Here is a 23449-nt window from a genome sequence, read left to right on the forward strand (position 1 = left end):
CAATTCTCAAAATTGTTCCTTTCCTTACTTACAAACATTTGAAATAACTTGGAATCTTTTAATCTCTGTGAAGGAAGATCCTCCAAAAAAAAGTGCCCCATGCTGGGTTGACTTTTAAAATGGAATGAATCAGGGCTGGGGGTGCAACTCAGTGACAGAGTGTCTGCTTAGCATGCGTGAAGCCTGGGACTCCATCCCCAGCACCAAGTAAATAGATAAAATAAAAAGGAATAATACCAGGGTCCTCGTTATTCTCATCGTACTTTATATTTGAATAATGTTGTGGAGTTCATTAGCTTCTTTCAATGCACTGCCTACTTTAGCTGCCTTGGTGAACTGGTAAGATACCTAGAGGGATGCTTTGTTCTTACTGGACAGATGAGAAAACTGAGGCTCTGACTTGGAAGGACAGAGCTGGGACTGGCCTTTGGATCTCCTGTCTTGTAAGCTTAGTTAGGATCTACGTACTCCACTCTACCTCTACTGTTCACACTGCTCTATTTATTTAAGAATATTTATTACCAACATCTGTGTGTGTGTGTGTGTGTGTGTGTGTGTGTGTGTGTGTGTGTGTGTGTTTTGCTGGGGATGGAACCCAGGGCCTTGTGCATGCTAGGCAAGTGCTTTACCACTGAGTTACATTTCCAGCCCTAAGATATCTTTTTATTTTCTTGAGATTTTGATTCCTATCCTCCTCCTCCCAGCCACCAGGGTCAAACTGTTAACAGGTGTTCTTTTGGTCAAAATGTCAAGATACTTGTTCTATAGAGTTATTATACACACACACGCGCACACACACATACAGTAGTTTTTCAGTCCATAGTGTGTGGTGGCACATGCCTCTAATCTCAGCTACTCAGGAAGCTGAGGCAGGAGGATTACAAGTTCAATTTGCGGCCAACTTCTGCAACTTAGTGGGACCATGCCTGAAAATAAAATAAAAAAGGGCTGGGACTGTAGCTCAGTGGTAAAACATCCCTGGGTTCAATTTTCAGTACACCCCATATATACAATATATATTAGAATTGTTTGAAAACTAAGTACATAAGCTCTAAGATTATGATAGTCTTTCAGAAAAGTTAAGTATATGGAGTAAGCTCAGGTATAAATATACTTCCTTATTTTAGTATTATGAAAAATTTCAAACCTATGAAAAAGCAGAGAGAATAATATAATGAATCCCCACGCACCCACCACCCACTTCGACAATTAACCACGTTGTACACATTTCTTGCCTTGTTTCTTCATAATTCCTCTTGCTCAGTTCTAGCTGAATTCTGGATTCTGAAGTTTCTAGATGGTGGCCTCTCGGAAAGCTGGGTTTCCTGGATTCTTACCCTCAACTATGAGTTTGGAGAGAGGAACCCTGTTCATGTGCCTTTCCGTGTCCAAACTGTTTGCAGCCCTGGGAAGTCTGAAGAGCGGTTTGTTATGAGGTCCTTTGGAAGACCTTTCTAGCCCTTTCTGCCAGCTCTGACCTTCAGGTGACCTTGGGGAGGACCTGGGAAACCTCCTTTGTCTGACAGGGGAGATCCTGTTGCAGAAGCCAAAAGGCATTTAAACGTGAATCCGATTTCTTCACTGAGGCTGTCCTCAAAGTCTATGGAAAGAATTTTTATTAGTCTAGAGAGGAGATAAACTTTCCTTCTACCTCCTTCAATACCAGAGCTGGAAGTTTCCACAGGCCACTCTGGCTTTTCAATTCTGCAAGTGAACCAGGTTCAGTGCACAAGGACTCCTGGACACTCAATGGAGGTCGCCCCTGACCAAGCACATTCCTGAGATGGTCTCCTGCCATCCTTTCCCTGGGCAAAAGGTATCACTGTGCTGGTTCTGCAGATGAGGACACAGAGGTAGAGAGAGGGGCAGCCACTTTCCCTGGGCATGTAATTAGTAAGCAAAAAAGTTGGGAGTCAGATGAGTCTCATCTTCATTAATAAATGGAGAACTAATTATAGTCATTGAAGAGACTGTTCCTTTTCTGTTGTGATTAATTCTGAATTTATTTTTAGCCTTCAAAAGAATAGAGACTCATGTTGATGGGGTTTTGTTCTGAGAAAGAAACGGGCTATTCCTACCAGTCATCTTGGCCAGGCTCTTTTTTGCAGGAGAAAACCAAGAACATTCTTTTTTAAAAACTCAACATTCCCCTGGGATTTGTGTCAACCTAAGCTACTTTTAATGGGGTGCTATTTGCACGCCTTGATAGAGGGACACCATCTATAAATGAAAAGGCCAGCTTTGGCCATGTGACAGGGGCAAGAAATTAGGAGCAGGCTTGTCTTTGAGGCAAAAGGTGTAAGCTAAGCCAGGTACCAGTGGCTCGCACCTGTAAATCCCATTGACTTGGCTCAGGAGGCTGAGGCAGGAGGATCGCATGTTCAAAGCCAGCCTTAGCAACTTAGCAAGGCTCTAAGCAACTTAGTGGGACCCTGTTTCAAAATGAAAAATAAAAAGGCCTGGGGATGTGGCTCCGTGATTAAGTGCCTCTGTGCTCAATCCCTGGAATTGGAAAAAAAAAAAAAAAGTAGGCTGGGAAAAATAATCCAAGCAGTTTTTGCAATGTGCATGCATACGTATATTTCAAGGATGTGTCTATCCTGTGACCCTGGGCACAGAAGTCCTAAGGAGGAATGACCTGAAGCCCCCGAGGGGCAGCAGTTCTCTTAAATTTTATTCTTTCTACTTCTTTCTAGGAGGGCTCAGTCCTCCTTAGATAGATTTTTTTCCATGCTTCAGATTAAGTGAATAGCGGTCATCTTGTTGGAACTGGGTCTTGACCCCTGATGACTTTCCAGCTCTTTCTGTGGCTTTGCTTATCTCTGTCCAGCTCTTCGATGGATATTCTGTTGTTATTTTCTCCTGAAGGGCAATCTCATTTCCATATTTCCATGCCCACAGATAGGGAAGAGTCGGAATAGGTCAGGAAGTCTTTTCCACACCCTTGGGACAAGAACAGTGAAAAAGATAGACTTTAATTCCTTCCTTCCTTTCATTTTTCTTTTTGGTGGCACTGGGATGAACCCAGAGCCTCACGCAGGCTAGGCAAGCACTCTACCCTGAACCACACCCCCAGTTCCTGACTTCAATTCCTACATGTGATCTTTGGCCTCACAACTTACTCAATGTCTCTGAAACCTTTTTTTTTTTTCTTTTTCTCTCCCCCTTTCTCTTTTGGTTTTGTTTGCAAATGAAACCTGTTGCTTTCACTAGGGAAGCTGGTTTGGGCTAGAATTTCTTCTGGCTTCAGAGTTTCCAAATGGGAGGATGGGGGTTGAAGGACCTGGGAGAAAGTTGGATTTGGTATTCTCTTCCTCATCCCTCTCATTCATGTCCTCTTCTCTTCTCTCTTCTATCCCTATTTCCTTTTTTCTTATTCTACATTCTCTGTCTCTTCCATTCCCACTAATCTTTTTCTTTCCTCATTTATTACCGCTGTTAAATAACCCTCCTGCACCAGGCCCCAACTGACCAAGTCTAAGAATCAAAATGGAGTCACGCTAAAGTTCTATGCCACCAATTGCAGCCTAAGCTGTTTATCTGACTTTCTGAGAAATCAGGATTAAAAAGATAACAGCCAATTTTTTTTTTCCAAACAGGCCAGTTTCAAATAGAATGATAATGAAGTTCCCTCTGTCTTAATCCTCACACACACAAAAAAACTAACTGCAGTAATCTGATGTTAACTAATCAGTTATTCTTCTATTGTTCTTCTTGTCCCCAACTCACAAGGACAGTAACTTAGAGATAACCAAACCCCTTGATGTTTCTGTCTCCTCTCCTGAGCCTTCTTCTGTCTATAAAACTAACATCCTCTGCTTGGATGGTTGAAATACTTAATCTGTCTTATGGAATACAGTGTTGCTGGATTGTAGAGTCGGAAAGAAAGCCAATTAAAACTAGCCAGGTACGGTGGTGTCCCACATCTGTAGTCATCCCAGCCACTCAGGAGACTGAAACAGGAGGATCCCAGGTTCGAGGTCAGTCGAGGCAAATTAGCCAGATCCTGTGTAAAAAAAGAAAAAAGAAAAGATATAACTCAGTAGTGGTAGAGTGCTTGTCCAGCATGTATGAGTCCCTCTCTTCAAACCCCAGTATCGCATGATTGTTAAAACTGGGCTGGGCTGGGCGAGGTGTCTCAATAGTAGCACATGAGCCTTGGGTTATTCAATCCCCAGCACCCCCAACCTCAAAAAAAAAAAAAAAAAAAAAAAAGGAAGAAAGAAGAAGAAAACATTTTGCTAAAACTGCTGTAATTCTCTCTTCTTATACCGGTTTGCCTTCTTATTTTCTGTGTGCTGCTAACTTTACTTTCTCTTCCTTCTTTTAAGTGTTGATGGGCCTGGCTAAATAAAATACCACTGCAAACCCTTCTTCCGTGTAAATGATGATGTTCCCTTATGTACAAATGAAATCTGAAAATGGCATGACAATCTTTGAAGTAGATGGTCTCAGAACTCCATCTTAAGATCTGGGATTTTTGTTAAAAACACCAACACCTTGTTCCCATCTCAGACTCACAGTATCAGAATCTCCTGGGCCAACGCCAAGAATAGCGATTATTTCTAACATGTTCTCCTTTGGTGATTCTCACACTTAAGTTTCAGGATCTTCGGCTGGAACCTCTGGCTGGGATTACAGACACAAGGACTGAGGGGAAGATGGATGGAGCTTTGCACAATCTCTCCTCCATGCCTGCCCCAGGCTAGGTTTCTTCTAACACTCCAAGGGAAGAATTGCACCCATTCATTTTCTCCAAAGTCAGGATTCCAAAATGCTTTCTCCAGTTCACTAACTTAACTTTCTTTTCATTCCCAGTGTTATGTATTTATTTATTTTTAAATCAGGATCTTACCAAATTGCCCAGGCTGCCCTCAAATTCATGATCCTCCTATCTCAGCCTCCTGAGTGTCTGGGATCACTGGTATGTCCCATCACACCTGGCTCCAAACTGACCTTCAATAGCACTGATCCTAAGAACTCCAGGAAACAGCCACTATGATACAGAAAGACAATAATAGAACCTCTAGCTGTGTATGATCTGTTTTTTAATATGATCACTTACAGAATTTAATTTCATATATTATAAAATACTTTGTTTTAGTGATTCATGTATTTAATTTATAAATAATAGAAATACATATATTTTGGAATTTTTACTGATAGAGGTACATAGTCAAACAAGTTTGAATAGCCTGATTCCAGTACTGAGATTATAGAGACTCTTCCTTTCTTTCTTTCCCTCTCTTCTTTTTTCTTTCTTTTGCTAGAGATTAAGAGTCTTGTGCATGCTGCTCTTTCCTGAGCTATTTCCCCAGTCCAGACATCTAGACTATAATTATTATTAACTTTTTTTGTACTAGAGATCGAACCCAGGGGTGCTTAACCACTGAGATACATACTCTGTTCTTTTCATTTTTTATTTTGAGATAGGGTCTTGCTCAATTCCTCAGACTAGTCTGAAACTTGCAATCCTCTTGCCTAGGTGTCCCAAGTCACTGGGATTGCAGGTGTACAGTGGCCCACATGACCACATTATACCTTTTATAACACCAGTCCCAAAGCTCTGTGGGTTGTTGTTGAATAAACTGGTACATGTGAGCGGAGAAAAATACCTTTGTTGGGTAAAGAAAGCCTTTCTTTGTTTATTTTTGTTTTATGTTAACCGCTTTATTGGGGTGCACTTTCCGTGCCAAAAAATTTACTTGTTTTAAGCCTATCATTCAGTGCTTTGCCAAATTGCACAATCATTACCATAATCTAATTTTAGAACACTTTCACTACCCCAAAAAGAAACCTTGTATTTGTTTGCTTACTCCCAACCCCAGGCAACCACCAATCTGTTTACTGTTTCTATGGATTTGCCTTCTCTGGACATTTTGTATAAATGGAATCATATAATATGCAACCTTTTGTGTCCCACTGATTCATTTAGTTTAACATAATCCACATGGCAGTATCTGTCAGAACTTCATTCCTCTCCATAGTTGAATACATATTCCATTGTATGGAAGTATTACATCTCATCTATTCTTGAACTGATAGACATTTAGATTGTTTCTGCTTTTTTTTTCCCCAGGGGGCTATTATGATTGGGGCTGCTGAGATAATTCACTATAAGTTTTTGTGTGGACGTATGTTTTCATTTCTCTTAGGAAGACACTCAGGAGGAAATTGCAGAGTCATATGGTAAATTTATGTTCAGCTTTCTGCCCGCCCCCCCCCCCACCACCACCCCGCAATTTCTTTTTAGGTACTGGACTAGGGATTGAACCCAGGGGTGCTTTACCACTAAGCTACATCCTCAGCCCTTTTTGTTTTTTATTTTGAAACAGGGTCTTGCTCTGTTGCCCAGGCTGGCCTGGACCTTGAGATCTTCCTGCCTCAGCTTCCTGAGTTGCTGGGATGACAGGTGTGTGCCACCACACCCAGCTATGTTTAGCTTTTTGAGAAACCAGAACCCTTATATCTCTCTGCCATCCACAGGCTAATAGAAAAACTATAAGCTTGTCTTGGGAAGAAAAGAAATAACTGCCACAACATAACTTTAAATTGCAAATGATAAAATTATCAGCTAAGAGACTTAGGCTGGCTCTCAGGGGTACAGTCTCACCTGGATATTGTAACATGTGTTTACAGAATTATGTGGCAATATGGAAAATCTGAATATGAAGAGGGATCCACACAGTCTATGCCGAATGATTTAGGAAGTGCAGAATGCTTATTTTTTGTAAGACTCAATATCAGGCTTCCAGAGGGATAGATGGAAATATTTTAAAAAGAGATGTTCTTCTTCTCATGAGTTATTAGGAGTCTAATTGGTATAATAAGACCAACTTAGTAAAAAACTGTTTAATAATTAATTACGGATTTAAATACAAGTTCAAGATAGTAATAGAAGCAAAGTGTGATGGCACTTGCATATAATCTCAGCATCTGGGAGGCTGAGGTAGGAGGTTGGTAAGTTTGAGGTCAGTCTCAGCTATTTAGCAAGATCCTCAGCAACTTATCGAGATCTGTCTCAAATAATAATAATAGTAATAATAATAGCAACAACAATGATGACTAGACTGGGGTGTAGTTCAGGAGTAAGGTGTCCCTGGTTTCAACTCCCCAATCAAAAGAAAGGCAAGGGGAAAATAGATAAGGTACCTCTCTCTCTCTCTCTCTCTCTCTCTCTCTCTCCCTCCCCCCCCTCCCTCCCTCCCTCTCTCTCTCTCTCTCTCTCTCTCTCTCTCTCTCTCTCTCTCTCTCTCTCGGAATGAATCCAGGGATGCTTTGCCACTGAGTTACATCCCCAGCTCTTTTTATTGTTTATTTTGAGACAGGATCTCACTAAGTTGCTGAGGTTGGCCACAAATTTGTGATCCTCTTGTCTCAGCCTCCACATCTCCATATGCTGGGGTTAGAGGCACGTGCCATCATACCAGCCTTATTATTTCTCTTTCAGGATCCTGGGAGAAAATAGAAATCCAGTGTGCACTCTTTGATAATTTTGGGCATCCCAAAGATGTAAAATTTCTCATTTTTATTACCGTCTTGGAAATCTTAGATCAAAAAAGAAGTATTAGATTATAAATCATCAGGACCACTGAACTAGATAAATAGTAATAATTACCAATATTTGAGAACTTAATGTACCAGGCATTGCTTTAAACATGTTTAATAACTTTATGATATAAATACTGATATAAATACCATCTTCTTTTAATCATAAGGAAAATGAGAATCAGAGAGTAAAGATCCCAAAGACATACAGATAGAAAGTGGCAGAATGGAGTTTGAATACAGGCAGTCCAGAGCTTATACATTTGAGTATCTCAGTTTTCACATTCTAGACATTGGCTTCAATCTCCAATTATAATTGGAGGAAATAGACACAAAGGTGTTGAGGGACTTCCCGTAGAGACAAGAGTCCCATTACCTGCTATTCCAGTCTATCTCTGTAAAGACTAATATTGGCTAGGTGCAGATGTGTACATCTATAATCCCAGCTACATGGGAGGCTAAGGCAGGAGGATCCACAAGTTTGAGGCCAGCCTGGGTGATGTATCCAGAGTCTGTCTCAAAATAAAAAAAGAATGCTGGGCACAGTTGAGTACGACTATAATCCCAGGGACTCAGGAGGCTGAGGCAGAAGATTGCAAGTTCAAGGCCAGGTTTAACAATTTAGTGAGGCCTTAAGCAACTTAGATCCTGTTTCAAATAAAAATAAAAAGTGATGGGGGATAATATGCAGTGGTAAAGCACTCCTGGATTAAATCTCCAGTAACTATTCCCCACACACCAAAACTCAAAGGGGCTATAGATATAGCTCAGTGGTAGAGAGCCACTGTGTTCAATCCTCAGCAGGAAAAAGAGAAAAAAAAAAAGACTAATATTGGGTATCACCAAAAAGCCCTGTCTTAAAATGCTATTTGGAAGTGAGCCAGAAGGATCCACATTTACTGAATCTGGCAGGATGAACTAGAGGAAAAAGCTCTTGATGTATAAAATAAGGCAACCTAAATTCAAAGCCGCATTTTATTAGCTGACTCTATTAGGGTAGGCAAGCCACAACCTTTGAGCTCCAGTTTCTTTACCTCTGATCTGGGGGCAATAATCACCTCCATTTACAGGATTACAGGAATGAGATGAAATAATTGAGGAAACTGACAGCCGTGATTCATTTGGGGGCTGTGGGGATATTGGGGGAGAGGGGTCATTCGGTGCTGAAGTGTATGGAGTGCTGCATAAACTGAGATTTCTCAATTCCAGAATGGAATGCAGATTGCTCACAGGTTGCTACAGAGAATTCCGAATTGCAAACTGGGTGCGGTGGTGCACACCTATAATCTCAGCTACTTGGGAGAATTGCAATTTTTTTTTTTTTTTTTGTACCAGGGATTAAATCCAGGGCACTTAACCATTGAGACACATCCCCAGCCACTTTTTAACTTTTTTTTTTTTTTTTTTTTTTAATTTTGAGATAAGGTCTGAGTTGCTTAGGGCCTGACTAAATTGATGAAGCTGGTTTTGAAAATGTGATCATCCTGCTGGGGATGTGGCTCAAGCGGTAGCACGCTCGCCTGGCATGCGTGCAGCCCGGGTTGGATCCTCAGCACCACATTACAAACAAAGATGTTGTGTCCGCCCAAAAACTAAAAAATAAATATTAAAAAAAAAAAGAAATTGTGATCACCTGACTCAGCCTCCCAAGCCTCTGGGATTATAGGTGAGTGCCACTCTGGCTAGTGACATGCTTTCTATGATAAGTTATGCAGCTTTTTGTTGGTGGTGGTTTGTTAGTTTTGTGGTGCTGAATAGCAAACACAGGGCCTCATGTTCTACCACAGAGCCACACTTCCAGTCCTGCGACTCTTGTTAAGAGACTCTTAATGGTGACTGGTCAAGAGTTTGTTTTCTGGCCAAGCAAATGTTTGTGAATTTGCATCTGATGGAGTGCACACTGCACTTGCCAACTTGCACAGGGCCAGAGGCCAGGTAGAGGCTGCTCAGGTGAGATGGTTTACATGCAGGTTGCAGTTCAATAGTGAATCTCAAAGCTAGGTTGAGCCTGGGCATGAGTATTTTTAGGGAGTTACTCAGATGACTCTAATGTGCAGCCAGGGTTGAGTACCACTGACCTATGTGAAAGGGCTTGTGCCAAGGTCTAATTCAAAGCACTGATAGGTATGCAAGACCAAGGGCTCTTGTAGCCCCCATTGACTGGTTTTAGAATGGGTATCTGCATAGGCATAGTGAAGAATGAGGCTAGAGTAGGTATTATAGGGGGCCTGAAATGCACAGATGGAAGTTTATATCAAATTTAAGAGGCAATAGGGAGCCATGGAAGATGATTGAGCAGTGATGTCAGTGGGTAGAAGTATAGCTTGTGTGTCCCTTATCCAAAATGTTTGGTACCAGAATTGTTTAGGATTTCCGATTTTGAAATATTTGCATATACATAATGAGATATCTTAGGGACAGGATCCAAGTCTAACAACAAAATTCATTTATTTCACATCCACCTTAAGCATATAGCCTGAAGGTAATTTTATATCGCCTGTGACCCATCGCATGAATTCAATTGTGGGATTTTCCACTTGTGGCATCATATTGGTATTCAAAAAGTTTTGAATTTTGGATCATTTGGGACTTCAGACTTTTTTTTTTTTTTTGGATTAGAAATGCTCAACTTGCAAACACAGATATAAAAGCACCCAGCAATTTACAGTTTAGGAAATGTATTTTATTTTTCCATATAGAGTAAGCTAGCAAGAAACCAACCTTTCTTCCTCCTCTGTGGTCCAAGGTCAATTCTGTTCAGCACCTGAGGTCCAGGAATCCCTTGAGAACAGGAACTTTTCCAAATGATGTCTGTAGTACCTTACACATTGCACGGGACATGACAGTTTCCAAACTAGGATTTGTTGACTGACCAGATGAGTGTCGCCTCATCAGTTGGCAGGTCTAGATTCCCGCAGCGCTGTACCCTGAACTGGCCTTCATTTGCATGGAAAGCTAAGGGCACTGATTCTCTCACCTTTCGCCTTTCTTCCGTTTATCCCATCGACCCGATTCCAATTCTACCAACTCCGACTCCATCTCCCTCTCCTCCCAGCCTCTTCTCTCCAATACGACACGGTGCCTCCCGGCATCTCCTCTCAGGCGCCAGGGTTCAAACCTGTCTTTCGCCCATTGTTCACTTTCTGGTGAGTCCAGTTCAAACCCAGGTTCAACCACTACAATGACGGTCACAAACACGTTCCTCCACAGACACCTTGATGGCAGAGCGCGTCGGTCCGCCACCCAGCACCAGGCCTGCGAAACAGGCACGGAGGGGCGTTTCCCTCCCAGAGGCACTGGGTGGCGGGGGCATGCGTGGGAGCCCCTCTCCCCAGTGACTTGGCCCCTCCGTGAGCTGGCGCCCAGCCCTCGGCGGGAGTGGCCGCCCTGGCCCAGCCCCCGTCACGCCCCCCGTCATCTCCCGGAGAGTCCCCGCCCGGCCACCCGGCCGCCAGCCCCTCTCCGCGTCCGCCCGGCCCCTCCCTCCCTCGCTCGCCGCCGAGTCCCGCGGAGGGGGGATGCTCCGGGTCCCACCTCCCCAGGGAGCTGCGCATTTCGGCGCACCAGGGCGGCCCTGGCTCCGGCCGGCCCTGGCGGCGACAGCCCGCGTTCCGGGTCCGCGGGAAGTTGTCTCCGGAGCCCGGGGCCCCTGGGTCTCCTCCCCCTGAGCCCCGCCCCCTCGCCGGGAGCTGGGATCTGCAAGCTGCCCGGCCCGGGGGCGTCGCCGCTCGCTCCGCGAAGCCAGCGAGTGTCTGCTTCTCTGCGCGGATCGCGCGTCCCCTGCCTGACCGCGGACCCCCGCGCACCCCCGACACGGCGCGCGCTCAGAGCGCGGGAGCCCGGGGCTCCGGGCGCCTGGGATCCCGCGGAGCCGCTGCCCAGCCCGCGGGGCTCGGCAGGGATGCAGTCTGCGCTGTGAGCCCGGGCGCCAAGGCCATGTCCGGCACCCGCTGCCGGACCCTTTACCCCTTCTCCGGGGAGCGGCATGGCCAGGGGCTCCGCTTCGCCGCGGGCGAGCTTATCACGCTGCTGCAAGTCCCGGACGGAGGCTGGTGGGAAGGCGAGAAGGAGGACGGGCTCCGCGGCTGGTTCCCCGCAAGCTACGTGCAGTTGCTGGAGGTAAGGGGCGAGGGCCAGGGTGGAAAGACCCCCCCCCCCCGGCTGCGGTCCCTCGGGTGCTGGAATACCTGTTGACCACAGCGGGGATCTGCTGCTGTCCCTGTAGAGGGACGCCCCAGGGGCAGATCTGCTCGACCGACCGACCTGCAACTCTGCGTTCCTGGGGGCGAAGAAGGCAGCGCGCACCCCTGCAGGCGTGGGCATCGCGAGCTCCACAGGAGCGCTCCCCTCGCGCCGGGCCTCCCGAGCCCATTGGCCGCTCCGAAGAAGCTAGAACTTGTTGCCTGTGCGAGTTCTGGAACAGGCGGGCGCAGTGCCGGCGGTGGCAGGGCCCGCCTAAGGGCTGCACAGACCTGGTGGTCTTGGGAAGACACAGGGAGAACCCGGGGTTCTGAGAAGTAGCCCGGCTTGTCCACCTTGGATCCTGGAGCCCGCTGACCCGTGGACACAGTTGTGCTGTCCCGGGTCAGACTGCCTGGCCGCCTCTGGGCCGTCCACTTGCTGGTCCGCGGAGCTTTACTGGCCACCAGTGGGAGCCTCATCCATCAGTGGTCTTATTTCAGGGGTGCGGCAGCCCCCAGCCAGAGCCCCCTCCACTGGTCTCAGAACCTGAAAGTGCTATTTCCTGGGGTTCTGGCTTGGCCCCAGGGCTATCCAGGACCTGCTGAGCAGAGTCAGCTGGCTGTTTATTGTCTGGGTGACAATTGGGAGGCCTCACTGTTCTGTAATCACTGAGATCATGGTCAGTGATTACTGAGATCAGGGCCTGAGTGAGTGAAATCCAAAGTTTCTGAAGTCCCGTGTGTGTGTGTGTGTGTGTGTGTGTGTGTGTGTGTTGGGGGTGTGTGTGACTTTACAGGACACCCCCTTTTCTAAAAGGCTGCCTGACCCCAGGACAAATTAATGCTCTAAAGACAAAATTAATGTTCACCCCCAATTGTGTTTAAGTGTCTGTAAACATTCATATGACCAATCTTCCCCTCTCATGGAGATTGTATTTATTTATGCTTTTTTACCCTCGACCTACTTCATAAAGAACAAAGTAGCAAATTTTAAATGAAAATGACCCATTCAACTCATGGCCTGGAGGGGTAGGGGGAGAAAGGGATAGAGATGGTTATAGAGGGAGACTGCCTGGGTATTATTCTGTGGCAACATTATCAAAAATAATACCTGGCCACCTAAAGGCACATTGTATTTCTCTCAGGTCCAGAAGAGAACAACAAACTCTCTCCCAAATGGATTAGTACCATCTGAGCAAAGTTTAGGGGCTATTTCTGCTGCAGTCTGGAATGAGCTTTCCTGGCTGTTAGCAAGAGTATATTTGGGAACTCTGGGTTCTATGTTTGGAGTACCTGTAGGGTAAGGGAGGCACAGGTATGTGGCTTTGATTTTCCTAGTTCTTTCCTGACATTCAGATGTACAAGAAACAGATCATACTGCTTTTGACGGGAAGATCCAGAGCCTCTTGATTGTAGCTCCAGAGCCCTGGGAGAGACACATATTTTGGGAGTTGTTCTGGTGGCCACAATTTCTCAGGAAATACTGATGTGGAAATTTGGCTATAGTGGATGTCTGTCCAGTGAGGTGTGTCCCTGGCTGGACTCAGTCAGCTGTTTTGGGTGGGGGCAAAACTTAGTGGGTGTTAGTAAGAACCAAGTGACTCTGCTCTTCCTTGGGAGAGGAAGAGAGGAAGGACCAGGCCCAGGGGACAAAGCAAAATTATCAGATGGGACAGACTTGTTGTGTGACAGTCACGTCCCCTGGCATGTATAATAGGTCTAGGAAATCTCTGATGTATAAAGATTTGTCAGACCACTCCCAGCGAGTGACCTGCTGTAGAAGTGCTCATGTATGTTTGAGGCCACTGAGAGGGACCTTGGTTTGTTGAGCACCTACTAGGCACTGGGTGTGGTATGTACATTATCACCAGTTCCCCTGATCAGGGGAGGAAGAGTCTAGATCTATGTGGAAAAGGGCAAGTGCAGCCCCCTAGGTCAACATGCTGTCACAGCATCCCTAAGGGGAGGCTTAAATGTTAGGGCTAAGAGAGAGGGATGGCTAAAGTATTGAATGGGTCTTTCTTCAGGGTTAAAGCTGATGCAGTTGCAACAGGAAGAATCGTGGATCAAACTCTGTGTCTGGGGACCTCCTATATGAGCAAGCTGGACCACAAGGCTGAGGATTAGTAGAAATAGAAGATAATGCAAGTAGAGTCCATTGGGATGGTTCAAATCCTAAAAGTCCTGTGATGTCAGACAGGGGGCACCTGACGCTGAGCTCAGTGGGGGAATGAAGTCTGGGTTTACATCTCCTCATGGAGGTCAGGAAGGCTATTGGGGGTAGGGATGCATGCTGGGTCCACAGCTGAGAAAGCTTCTCCAGGGTCCCCTCAACTCCATAGTGACTCTCGCCCTATGATGGAAAGAACGACACCACAAAGGCCCATCTTGCTGGAGACGTGTAAGACACTGACTAGGATGTGTGCAAAATGGATACTCACTGAGGATTTCTTCCTTGTTTGGGTGAAGAAAGGGGAAGTGAGAGGCCCTGGCTTTGCAAGAAGCCTACACTGTGGAGGGGAGTTGGGAGCTAATCTGAGAGGATTGCTAGATCTGCTCTGGTGGTCAGCCAACTCCGGGAAGGAGGCCAGGGTGGTGGAGGACCTGGTTACTGTGCAAATCTCTTTGGTCAGGACTTAAAGAAAGTGGCAGAGTGGTCAGCACACCCAGGCTTCCAGAGGATTCCAGGAATATCTTAGCCCAAGCAGAAAAGCGGGGAAGGGCTCTAGTAGGCTCAAGGACTCTGGCCATTAGAGTCCTGGCTACTCAGGGTGTGGTGCAAAGAGGAATGAGGCCTGTATGAGTCAGGTTTCCATTACTGTGACGAAACACCTGAGATAGGTAACTTTAAAGTAGGAAAGGTGGGCTGGGGATGTGGCTCAAGCGGTAGCGCGCTCACCTGGCATGCGTGAGGCCTGGGTTTGATCCTCAGCACCACATACCAACAAAGATGTTGTGTCCGCCAATAACTGAAAAATGAATATTAAAATTCTTTCTCTCTCACTCTCTCTTTAAAAAAATAAAAATAAAGTAGGAAAGGTATGTTTTGGCTCACATTTTTAGGGTTTTCAGTCCCTGGTTGGTTAAGCCCATTGCTTTGGGGCCTGTGGTGAGGTAGAATATAATGGTGGGGAGTATGTGATGAAGCTGTTCAGCTCGTGGTGCATGCTGGGAAGCAAAGAGAAAGAGAGACAGGAAGAGGCCAGGGTCCCAAGAGCCCCTTCAAAGCCACATTCCCAATGACCTAACTTCCTCCAATTAGGCTCCACCTCCTACTAAAGGCTTAACCACCTCCCAGTGGTGCCTTGGGCACAAGTGAACCTCTGATGTATGGGCCTTTGGCGGACATGTAAGTTCTTCAGTGTGAGGAGATGTAAACCCAGATGGCAGATTGGAGCTGTATAAAGAAAATGAAGAAATGGGAGTTCATAACCCACTTGAATCTAATGTATGAAATATCATATGTCAAGAGCTTTGTAATGTTTTGGACAACCAATAAAAAAAAAAAAGAAAAAAAAAGAAAATGAAGCACACAACAAAGGGTAACTATGTGGATAAATAGTCATATATAAAAAGTTCCAACATTTTTTCTTTGAAATATTGACTATTTATTTATTTTTTTCTCTACTGGGGATTTAAACCCAGCGGTGCTATACCACCAAACTATATCCCCAGACCTTTTAGATTTTATTAATTTTTAGACAGGATCTCCCTTAGTTGCCAAGACTGGCTTTGAACTTGGGATCATCCTGCCTCAGCCTCCTGAGTTTCTGGGATTACAGGTGTGCACCACTGTATCTGTCTGGGGGACATTAAAGATCCTACCAGCCAAGACCTGCAGCCGGTTATGAAACATAAAGGCCCTTAGTTAAGAGCAACTACAGGAATCTTTCCTGGGAGTGTCTTTAGTCATGGAGAGGGAGAAGGGTAGAGCAGTCTTCTAATAACCTGGTAGGGGCATGGTAGAGGAGGAGCTGGTCTTGTGAAAGAGACCTGAGTCCAGGGCCAGGAGGCTGTGGAGTGTGATCTGCCAGCTCCAAGACAGGCCCCAGATCATGCCCACAGACCTGGGGCCCCGGTGTGTGGGAAATTTCCACCAGTCTTGCAAGATGCATCCACCAGCTCCTAGAGGAACCGGATAGAGGAGGGAGGCCGAATCTCCATCCTAGGGAAGACCTGGAGAGTCTGACATGGGATCAGGACAGGTGCTGTGCCTGGTCATGTCCAGTGGTTATCGGGCCGAATGGGGCCCAGGAGTTCCTCAGAGCCTGCTCTTACTTGAACCGGAGAGAAGAAATTAGGGACCTAGAAGATGCCATAACACATCTGCAAAAACTCACAGAGCTTTTGGGAAATAATTTTGGATGGGTAATAAGATTGGAATGCAAATACAACAGAACTTTTCTTTAAGTAGGTGCTGTTGTTAGAATCCATGGTCTAGCTGGAAGGCCTAGATCTCAGGGGCACTGCTGTGGTTTGAACATGATGTGAGTTTATTCTCTCTCTCTCTCTCTCTCTCTCTCTCTCTCTCTCTCTCTCTCTCTCTTTCTTTTTCTGGTGCTGGGGTTCAAACCCAGTCCTTGAACATGCTAGGCAAGTTTTCTATCACTGAGCTACACCCCAGTTCAAAAGCCAGCCTCAGCAAAAGTATGGCATTAAGCAACTCATTGAGACCCTGTATCTAAATAGAATACAAAATAGGGCTGGGGATGTGGCTCAGTGGTCAAGTGTCCCTGAGTTCAATCCCACTATTAAAAAAAAAAAAAAAAAAAAAAGAAAGAGAAATTTAAAAAAATGTCTGAGGCTGCAAGTTTAAGTACTTGCTCTTTTTCTGTTCTGCCTTCTGCCATGGGATGACAGAGCAAGACCTTCAGCAGATACCAGCACCTTGACTTTGGACTTCCTAGCCTCTAGAACTGTAAGAAATAAATTTCTTTAACAAATTACCCAGTCTTTGGTATTCTGTCAGAGCAACACAAAAGGGAGTCACAGACTATAACACTGTTTGCAAATGCAACTAGGAGGGATGCAGGAGGTCACCCTTGAACTCTTGTCTCTTCCTCGCCGCCTTCCATTCTCCCACTTTTGGTTCACGTGCTGCAGGACTTTACAGGGAGTGATCACTGGTGACAGTTGACTGTGCTATGGACAATTAAGGAATGATTTTTATCTAGTGCTAGGCAACAAGCTACCTCTGAATATCTCACACAGTTCTGTGAGGCAGCAGGGCTTGGCCGGGTAGTTCTTCCACTGGTCTGTTTGATGTCTCTCATGAAGTTGCAGTCAAATGGGGGTTGGAACTGAATTCCAAAGTGGAATTTTTCTTTTTTTCCTTTTTTTTTTTTTTTTTTTAGGAATTGAATGAACCAAGGCTTCATACATGCTAGACAAATACTCTACCACCCTTTTCTTCTTTTTCTTTCTTTTTTTTTCTTTTTTACTTTTTTCTTTTGAGACAGGTTCTTGCTAAGTTCCTGTGGCTGGCCTTGAACTTGCCTTGGCCTCCTGAGGAGCTGGGATTACAGGTGTGTGACACCACCCCCAACAAAGTGGCATCTTTGCTCACCTGTCTGGAACCTTAGTGTTCTTCCCATGTGGCCTCTCCCTCCATGTGGAGTCTCCTTCTCCAAGACCTTTCCACATAGCCCTTCTCTTCTGTGGGGTAGTTGGAGTTTTTTCTTGTCTGACTCCCCAAAACACAAAGACCCAGCCTGCCAGGCTAAGGCTTGGTACATCATTTCTGCCACATCCTATTGATTAAGTGAGTCACAGGAGCAGTCCAGAGGCAGAGTGGGGAGGAGGTGGATACAGGTGTGGATACAAAGGATGTGTGGTTTGTTGAGGGCTGTTTTAAAGACTAGTTGTCTCAGAGGGGTAGGGAGGACACACAGGGGACCAATGATCCTTTAGAGGGGAGGCAGCAAGTGCCAGGCCAGGCTGAGGAGAGACGGAGTTCCCCAGAGGGAGGTAAGGTGCAGGAGACCTGGGCAGTTCTGCTTGGAGATTCTCTTTTGCATCTTAGGGAATTTTTTTGCTTTTTTTTTTTTTAAATTTAGCAGCAGAGGGGGTTCAGGCTGGGGGTGTAGCTGAGTGGCAGAGCACTTGCTAAGCATGCACAAAGACCTGGTTTTGATTCCCAGCACAGAAAAACAATAATTCCCAACCAAGACTCCAGTGGTTTCTTTTTAGAGGCCACGTGATAAATGATGCAGCTGGAGTTTGAAATCATATTTGCCTGTCCCTAAAGCCTGGGCCTGTCCCTAAACCATTGCCATTCCAGCCTGGTTTTGGCAGGCCTGCGTTCTGAGAATTAATAATCATAGTATATCTGAGCTCCCTGATGTTAAGTAGATGCTCACTATGGTACACACTTTGATTTTAATAAAGAATCTTTTTTATTTCCTTCCTATAAAATAAAAATCACCTAAAATTGGGTGTGGCCTTGACCTTCACACCAGTGGGTTGTATATAGTCATGGACTTTGTCCATAAAAGGTATATTAGGGCTCATGGCTCCCCAGGTATGTAATTGGGACAGAAATTATGCCATCTTCACTGAGCCATCCTGCCCTTTGACTTGGGGTCTGGGGCCTGCATCTGTAACTCCTGCAGTTGGAATATCTACCTTTGACCATACTCTGTCTGCCTCTGCCCAGCAAGAGCCACCCCCATGTCCACGCTCTGTGCTTGCTTGGTCAAGTGGCCACTCCACAGGATTTTTTAAGAGCAGTGGGCAGGGATTCTGGATTCTGTGGACTCAGGGCATCTTCACAAAAGTTCCCTTAGCAACAAGTCGGCAGGAATCCCTGACATCTGTTAACCACAAGGTGAATCCCCGACATCTGTTTCCACCTAGATGCATGAGCGAGATGCTGGCCACCTTCTATTCTCAGCCTGAATAGGCCCAGTTTGTATTTGACGGCTCCATACACCAGGTCTCTGAACACGGTGCTGGTGAAAGGAAATGTTTGGGAAACCAGGAGGTCTTGTATGCATAGAAGGGATCATGCCTATTATCAGGCCACACCAGGGGACATTGTTCTTACAGTTTGCGCTCTCATTACTCAGAGCAGCAAGGCAATATATGACAAGCTGTCTGATACAGTTGTCAGGAGTCAGCCCCCTGGACTTAATTGCAAAATGTATAGATTCCTCTCTCCCTGCAGTAGCGAGGCTGCTGGGGTGGTGTTTGCACCCCTGGAGAGAAGTAGAAATGGTGGCTAGCAGGTGTGTCTGGCTTTTCCTTTGGCAGACAAGAGCATGAAGTGACATGGTGAAGGCTTAGTTGTAATAGTGTATGAATTGTGGGAAATTCATGTGGTGTGTGTGTGTGTGTGTGTGTGTGTGTGTGCGCACGCACTCACGCTGCAGATTGAATCCAGCTCCTCACACCTGCTAACTAAGCTCACACTCTATCATGGAGCTCCATCCCCAGCCCAAATGTGAGTCATAAGAGACTCCACCTACCTCCTCCTATCACATTCGGTATTTCCTCTGTCTGCCATCTGATAGATTAATTTTATTTTATTTTTAAAATGATATATGCACACATATATATGTATGCACACATGTGTATGGAAAAATATATATATTTTAAGTGCTAGGGATGGAACCCAGGGTATGTTAAACAAGTGCTTTACCAATGAACTACACCTCAGCCTAGAATTTGCTTTATGAGTATGGCTTCCTGGTTCACTACATCTACTTCTCAAGCTACACATGGTATCCTGATTCACTTCCCAGGTACTCACATTTCACACATCAAAATTAAGCTCATAATCGGTTCTCTCTTCACTGCCTTTCTACCTTCAACTTCCAAATCTTACTGTCACCGCCCTCTATCTACCCAGTCACCTGACACTTCCCCTTTTGTCTGTCCTCTCCTATTTATTAGCCAACCTTGTTCCATTCTCCTACAAGCATTCTCAAAGCCTTCTTCTCCTTCTTAACTTGGTTGGCAAACCTTTGCTGAAGAAGGCCAGGAAACATTTGAGGCTTTGCAATCCAAGAAGCAAAATCGAGTTAAAGCTGCCTCCTTGGGATTTGCAGTGCGCCAGAGGCAGTGAGAGGTGGGGGAGGGTGCCCCATATGTGCTCTGTCACAAATGACTTGAGTCTGCTGCTATAGTGCAAAAGCTGCCTTAGATAATTCAAAAACCAGTGGGCATGCTTGTGTTCTGTTAAAACTTTATTTTTAATTTTTGTTTTCAGTGATGGTGTGTTAGTGAGTTTTCTGCTACTGTGACGACATACCTGAGAAAAATCAACTTAAAGAAAATTTTCTAAAAAAAAAAAAAAAAGAAAATTTTCTTTTGGCTCCTGGTTTCAGAGGTTTCAGTCCATGGTTGGTTGGCCCCATTGCTTTTAGGCCTCTGGAAAAGCAGAAACATCATGGTGGAAGTGGGTGGTGGAGGAAAGCTGCTTAGCTTATAGCAGCCAGAAAGCAGAGGCTGGGGGTGGGGATGTCTGGGGGTAAGATATCCCCTTCCAGGAAATGACCTTTATGATCTGGGTTTTCCAACGAGGCCTTGTGTCCATTACCTCCCAATAGTCCATTCCATTATGAACACGTTGATGACTTAATCCATTGATGATATCAATATCTCATGATCTAATCATTTCCCAAAGCCCCACCATTGAACAATGTTGCTTTGAATACCAAGCCTTCAACCCATGAGCCTTTAGGATACATTTAAAATCAAACCACAACAGGTGGGTCTCACGATGTTGCCTAGGCTGTCCTCAAACTCCTGATCCTAGTACCCCAGCCTCCCGTCGCTGGGATTACAGGTGTGTGGCTATTTGGATCTTAAGTATCTCCCAGACATCCATATGGTAAAGGGTTTGGCCTCAGCCTGGCAGTAGTGGAAGGTAGTGGAACCTTTACGATAGGGGGTCTAAGGAAAGAGCTTGGGGTCATTGGGGAGACACCCTAAAAGAGATGGTGGGACCCCAGTCTCTTCCTCTTCCCTTTCACTTCCCAGCCACGAGATGAGCGGTTTCGCTTCATGATGGGCTGTGAGTATTGCTGGAGGTGCTGCAGGTAAGGCAGGGACCAGCACAGGAAAGAAGCACGCTCACCTCCTAGTTCTAGTTGTGGAGATGATAAGTTAGCCCAAAGTTAGATCATTTCAAAGCTCCATAGGGCCAATAAAAACAGGGTGCCGTGACAGAGTAGGGGTGGGGTGGTAGTGGTGGGGGTTCCAATGAGGCCATCAGGAATGGCTTCTCTAAGGGGGTGGTGTTCTACCAGAGACCTGAAAGATGGAAGGCCACCAGCCATGTGGGTGTTGGGCAGACAGTAACTCAAGGCAGAAGATACTGCAAATGCCTATTATCTGGAGTTAGCCAGTGTGTTTGAGATATTCTGGAGAACCACAATATTCCGGGTGAGCAAGAGAGGCTAGGGATGTGATGGAGAGAGAGAGAGACGGGTAGCAGACACAGCCTGGGAGTTGGATGGTTTCCTGGGTGCAGTGGGAGAGCCATTGATTGGATGATGGAAGGGGAAGGAATGTTCTGGTTTGCTTTAGAAATTTATCTAGACCTTACAGACCTTCAAAGAGGGCAGGAGAGGAAACAAGGGGATCGGTCAGGAAGCTGGGAGTGGGGTAGTGAAGTGGGATGGGTTTGGAATGTACTTTGCAGGTGGAGCCCATAGGTCTCCCTGGCAAATTGCCCTGGATGGGCCTTTGAGAATCTCACCTCTTGCCAGTCAGTTACAATACACTGTCCCTATTTTTTTCCCCCTATCAATCCTTCATTCTCCTACTGGAGACCTCTTAAAGAATAAGGTAAAAGGCAAATAAAAATTGGGGGAAAAACTTAATGTTACCTAATGCGGAAAATGCTTTTATAAGTTTTGGGGTACTGGGGATGGAACCCAGGGGCATTCTACTGCTGAGCTGCATCCCTGGCCCATTTTATTATTATTTTTTAATTAAAAAAATTAAAACACACACACACACACACACACACACACATACACACACACACTTGGGATTGAACCTAGGGGTGATTTACCACTGAGCCTCATCTCCAGCCCTTTTTATTTTTTATTTTGATACAGGGTCTTACTAAGTTGCTGAGGCTGGCCTTGAACTGGGCAATCCTCCTGTCTCAGCCTCCTGAGCCTCTGGGATTGCAGGTTTGCACTACCATGCCTGGCACTATATTTTATTTTGAGATAGAGTTTCCTTAACTTGCTGAGGCTGGCTTGGAAATTGTGACTTTTCTGCCTCAGCTTCCTGAGTTGCTGGGGTTGTAGGCATTCACCAGCACTCCTGGCTACAAGTGTTTGTTTGTTTGTTTGTTTGTTTAACCCAGAAAAAAAAAAGAGAAACACATTGGAATGGGAATAGACAAAGCATTTGGATAGGCACTTTATCATAAAAGACATACAAAGTCTAAAACATTTTCTTTCTTACTGGTACTCAAAGAACTGCAAATTCAATTTTTAAAAAACTATACTAAGAAAGGAAGGAAGGAAGGAAGGCTATTGGCAGGGTGTAGAAAAATGACTTTATGTTACTTAAAAACATTAACAATGTACAAACCCTCTGACCCAGCTATTTCACTCCTGGGAATTTAGACTTAGGAAGCATCTGATAGGGTAACCTGCAAGCATCAAAGTACTTGATGCGGTACATTTCTCATAATGCAAGAGAGGCCACAACCTAAGTGTCCACAGGAAGAACTGGTTAAAATCGGGTTCACCTGTGCCTAGCACAAGCCCAGACATAAAGAAGGGCTCAAGAGCTAGCTTTTAGAAGCTGTATTTTAGAAATAAAAATGTTGCTCAGTGATACTACATATTTTCATAGAGTTAGCAATATTTTTGACTTTTTACTATGAGACAAAAAGAAATGGTGTGGTCCAGAAATGAATTGGTTTTTAAAAGCAAGGACTGCCTGATGCATGCCTCTAATGCTAGCTACTCTGGAGCCTGAGGCAAGAGGATTGCAAGTTCAAGGACAGCCTCAGCAACTTAGTGAGAACTTGTCTCAAAAAAAAAAATGGCTAGGAATAAGCTCAGTGGTAGAGTGCTTGCCTAGCATATATGAGGTCCTGGATTTCATCTGTAAAATGGGGGGGTGGGGATAGGGAGAATGAAGAGCAGGGACTCTGTGTGCTGCAGATTCCCTAATATCCATTCATGGAAATAACAGGTGGAAGGAATACATACTGGCCCCAGGCCCCATTCTTTTAAATATCCCCATTAACAGCAAATCTTTGTCTTTTGAGGAATAGATTTGACTTTTTTGGAAACAGCCAAAATTTGTCTGAAGCCAAGTCTGGTGTGTCTATGCATGTGACTGTCTGTCACCTTGTTGCAGAAAGGATCTTAGACACCTTACCAAAAAACCATATGGTACAATAAGATAAAAGCATAAATACATGAGGAAATCTCTGGAGAGGAGAAAATAAGGGAAAGGAAAACTAAGATGATTGCTGAGAGTGAAGTTTGTTAAGTGAAGAGGTTAACCAAGCGGAATAGTGCTGTTCAAGGCTACAAAAGAAGTCTGACCCTCAAGAAATGTTACATGTGAACCCTTTTGAGCAAAGAGTAACAAATGTTCCAAAAATAGACGCAATGTTCCAACACTCAGGATGGGTTAGGATGTGCTGACATAACAAAACAACTCCAAAATCTCAGCAGTCAAAACAACATAGGTTTGCTTCTTGCTCTTAGTACAAGTCGGTTGGGAGTTGGTTAGAGTTG

The 23449-nt window shown here is 45.2% G+C and overlaps 1 protein-coding gene across 2 annotated transcripts in view; it reads left to right on the top strand.

Annotated features, from left to right (window-relative positions):
• Nucleotides 1-11011: 11011 nt before the first annotated feature.
• GAS7 (growth arrest specific 7) overlaps nucleotides 11012-23449 on the top strand; it is a 224530-nt gene continuing 212092 nt past the window's right edge. The window contains exon 1 of one of the 2 annotated variants that reach the window (XM_081272599.1): nucleotides 11012-11667. In XM_081272599.1, the coding sequence (XP_081128725.1) occupies nucleotides 11534-11667 (134 nt within the window). In that variant the 5' untranslated portion in view covers nucleotides 11012-11533. The remainder of the gene's footprint in view (nucleotides 11668-23449) is intronic. The other variant, XM_081272597.1, reaches the window with a different exon arrangement.

This window comes from Spermophilus citellus (genome assembly GCF_964194105.1).
Source record: "Spermophilus citellus genome assembly, chromosome: 17".
NCBI classification, from domain to species: domain Eukaryota; kingdom Metazoa; phylum Chordata; class Mammalia; order Rodentia; family Sciuridae; genus Spermophilus; species Spermophilus citellus.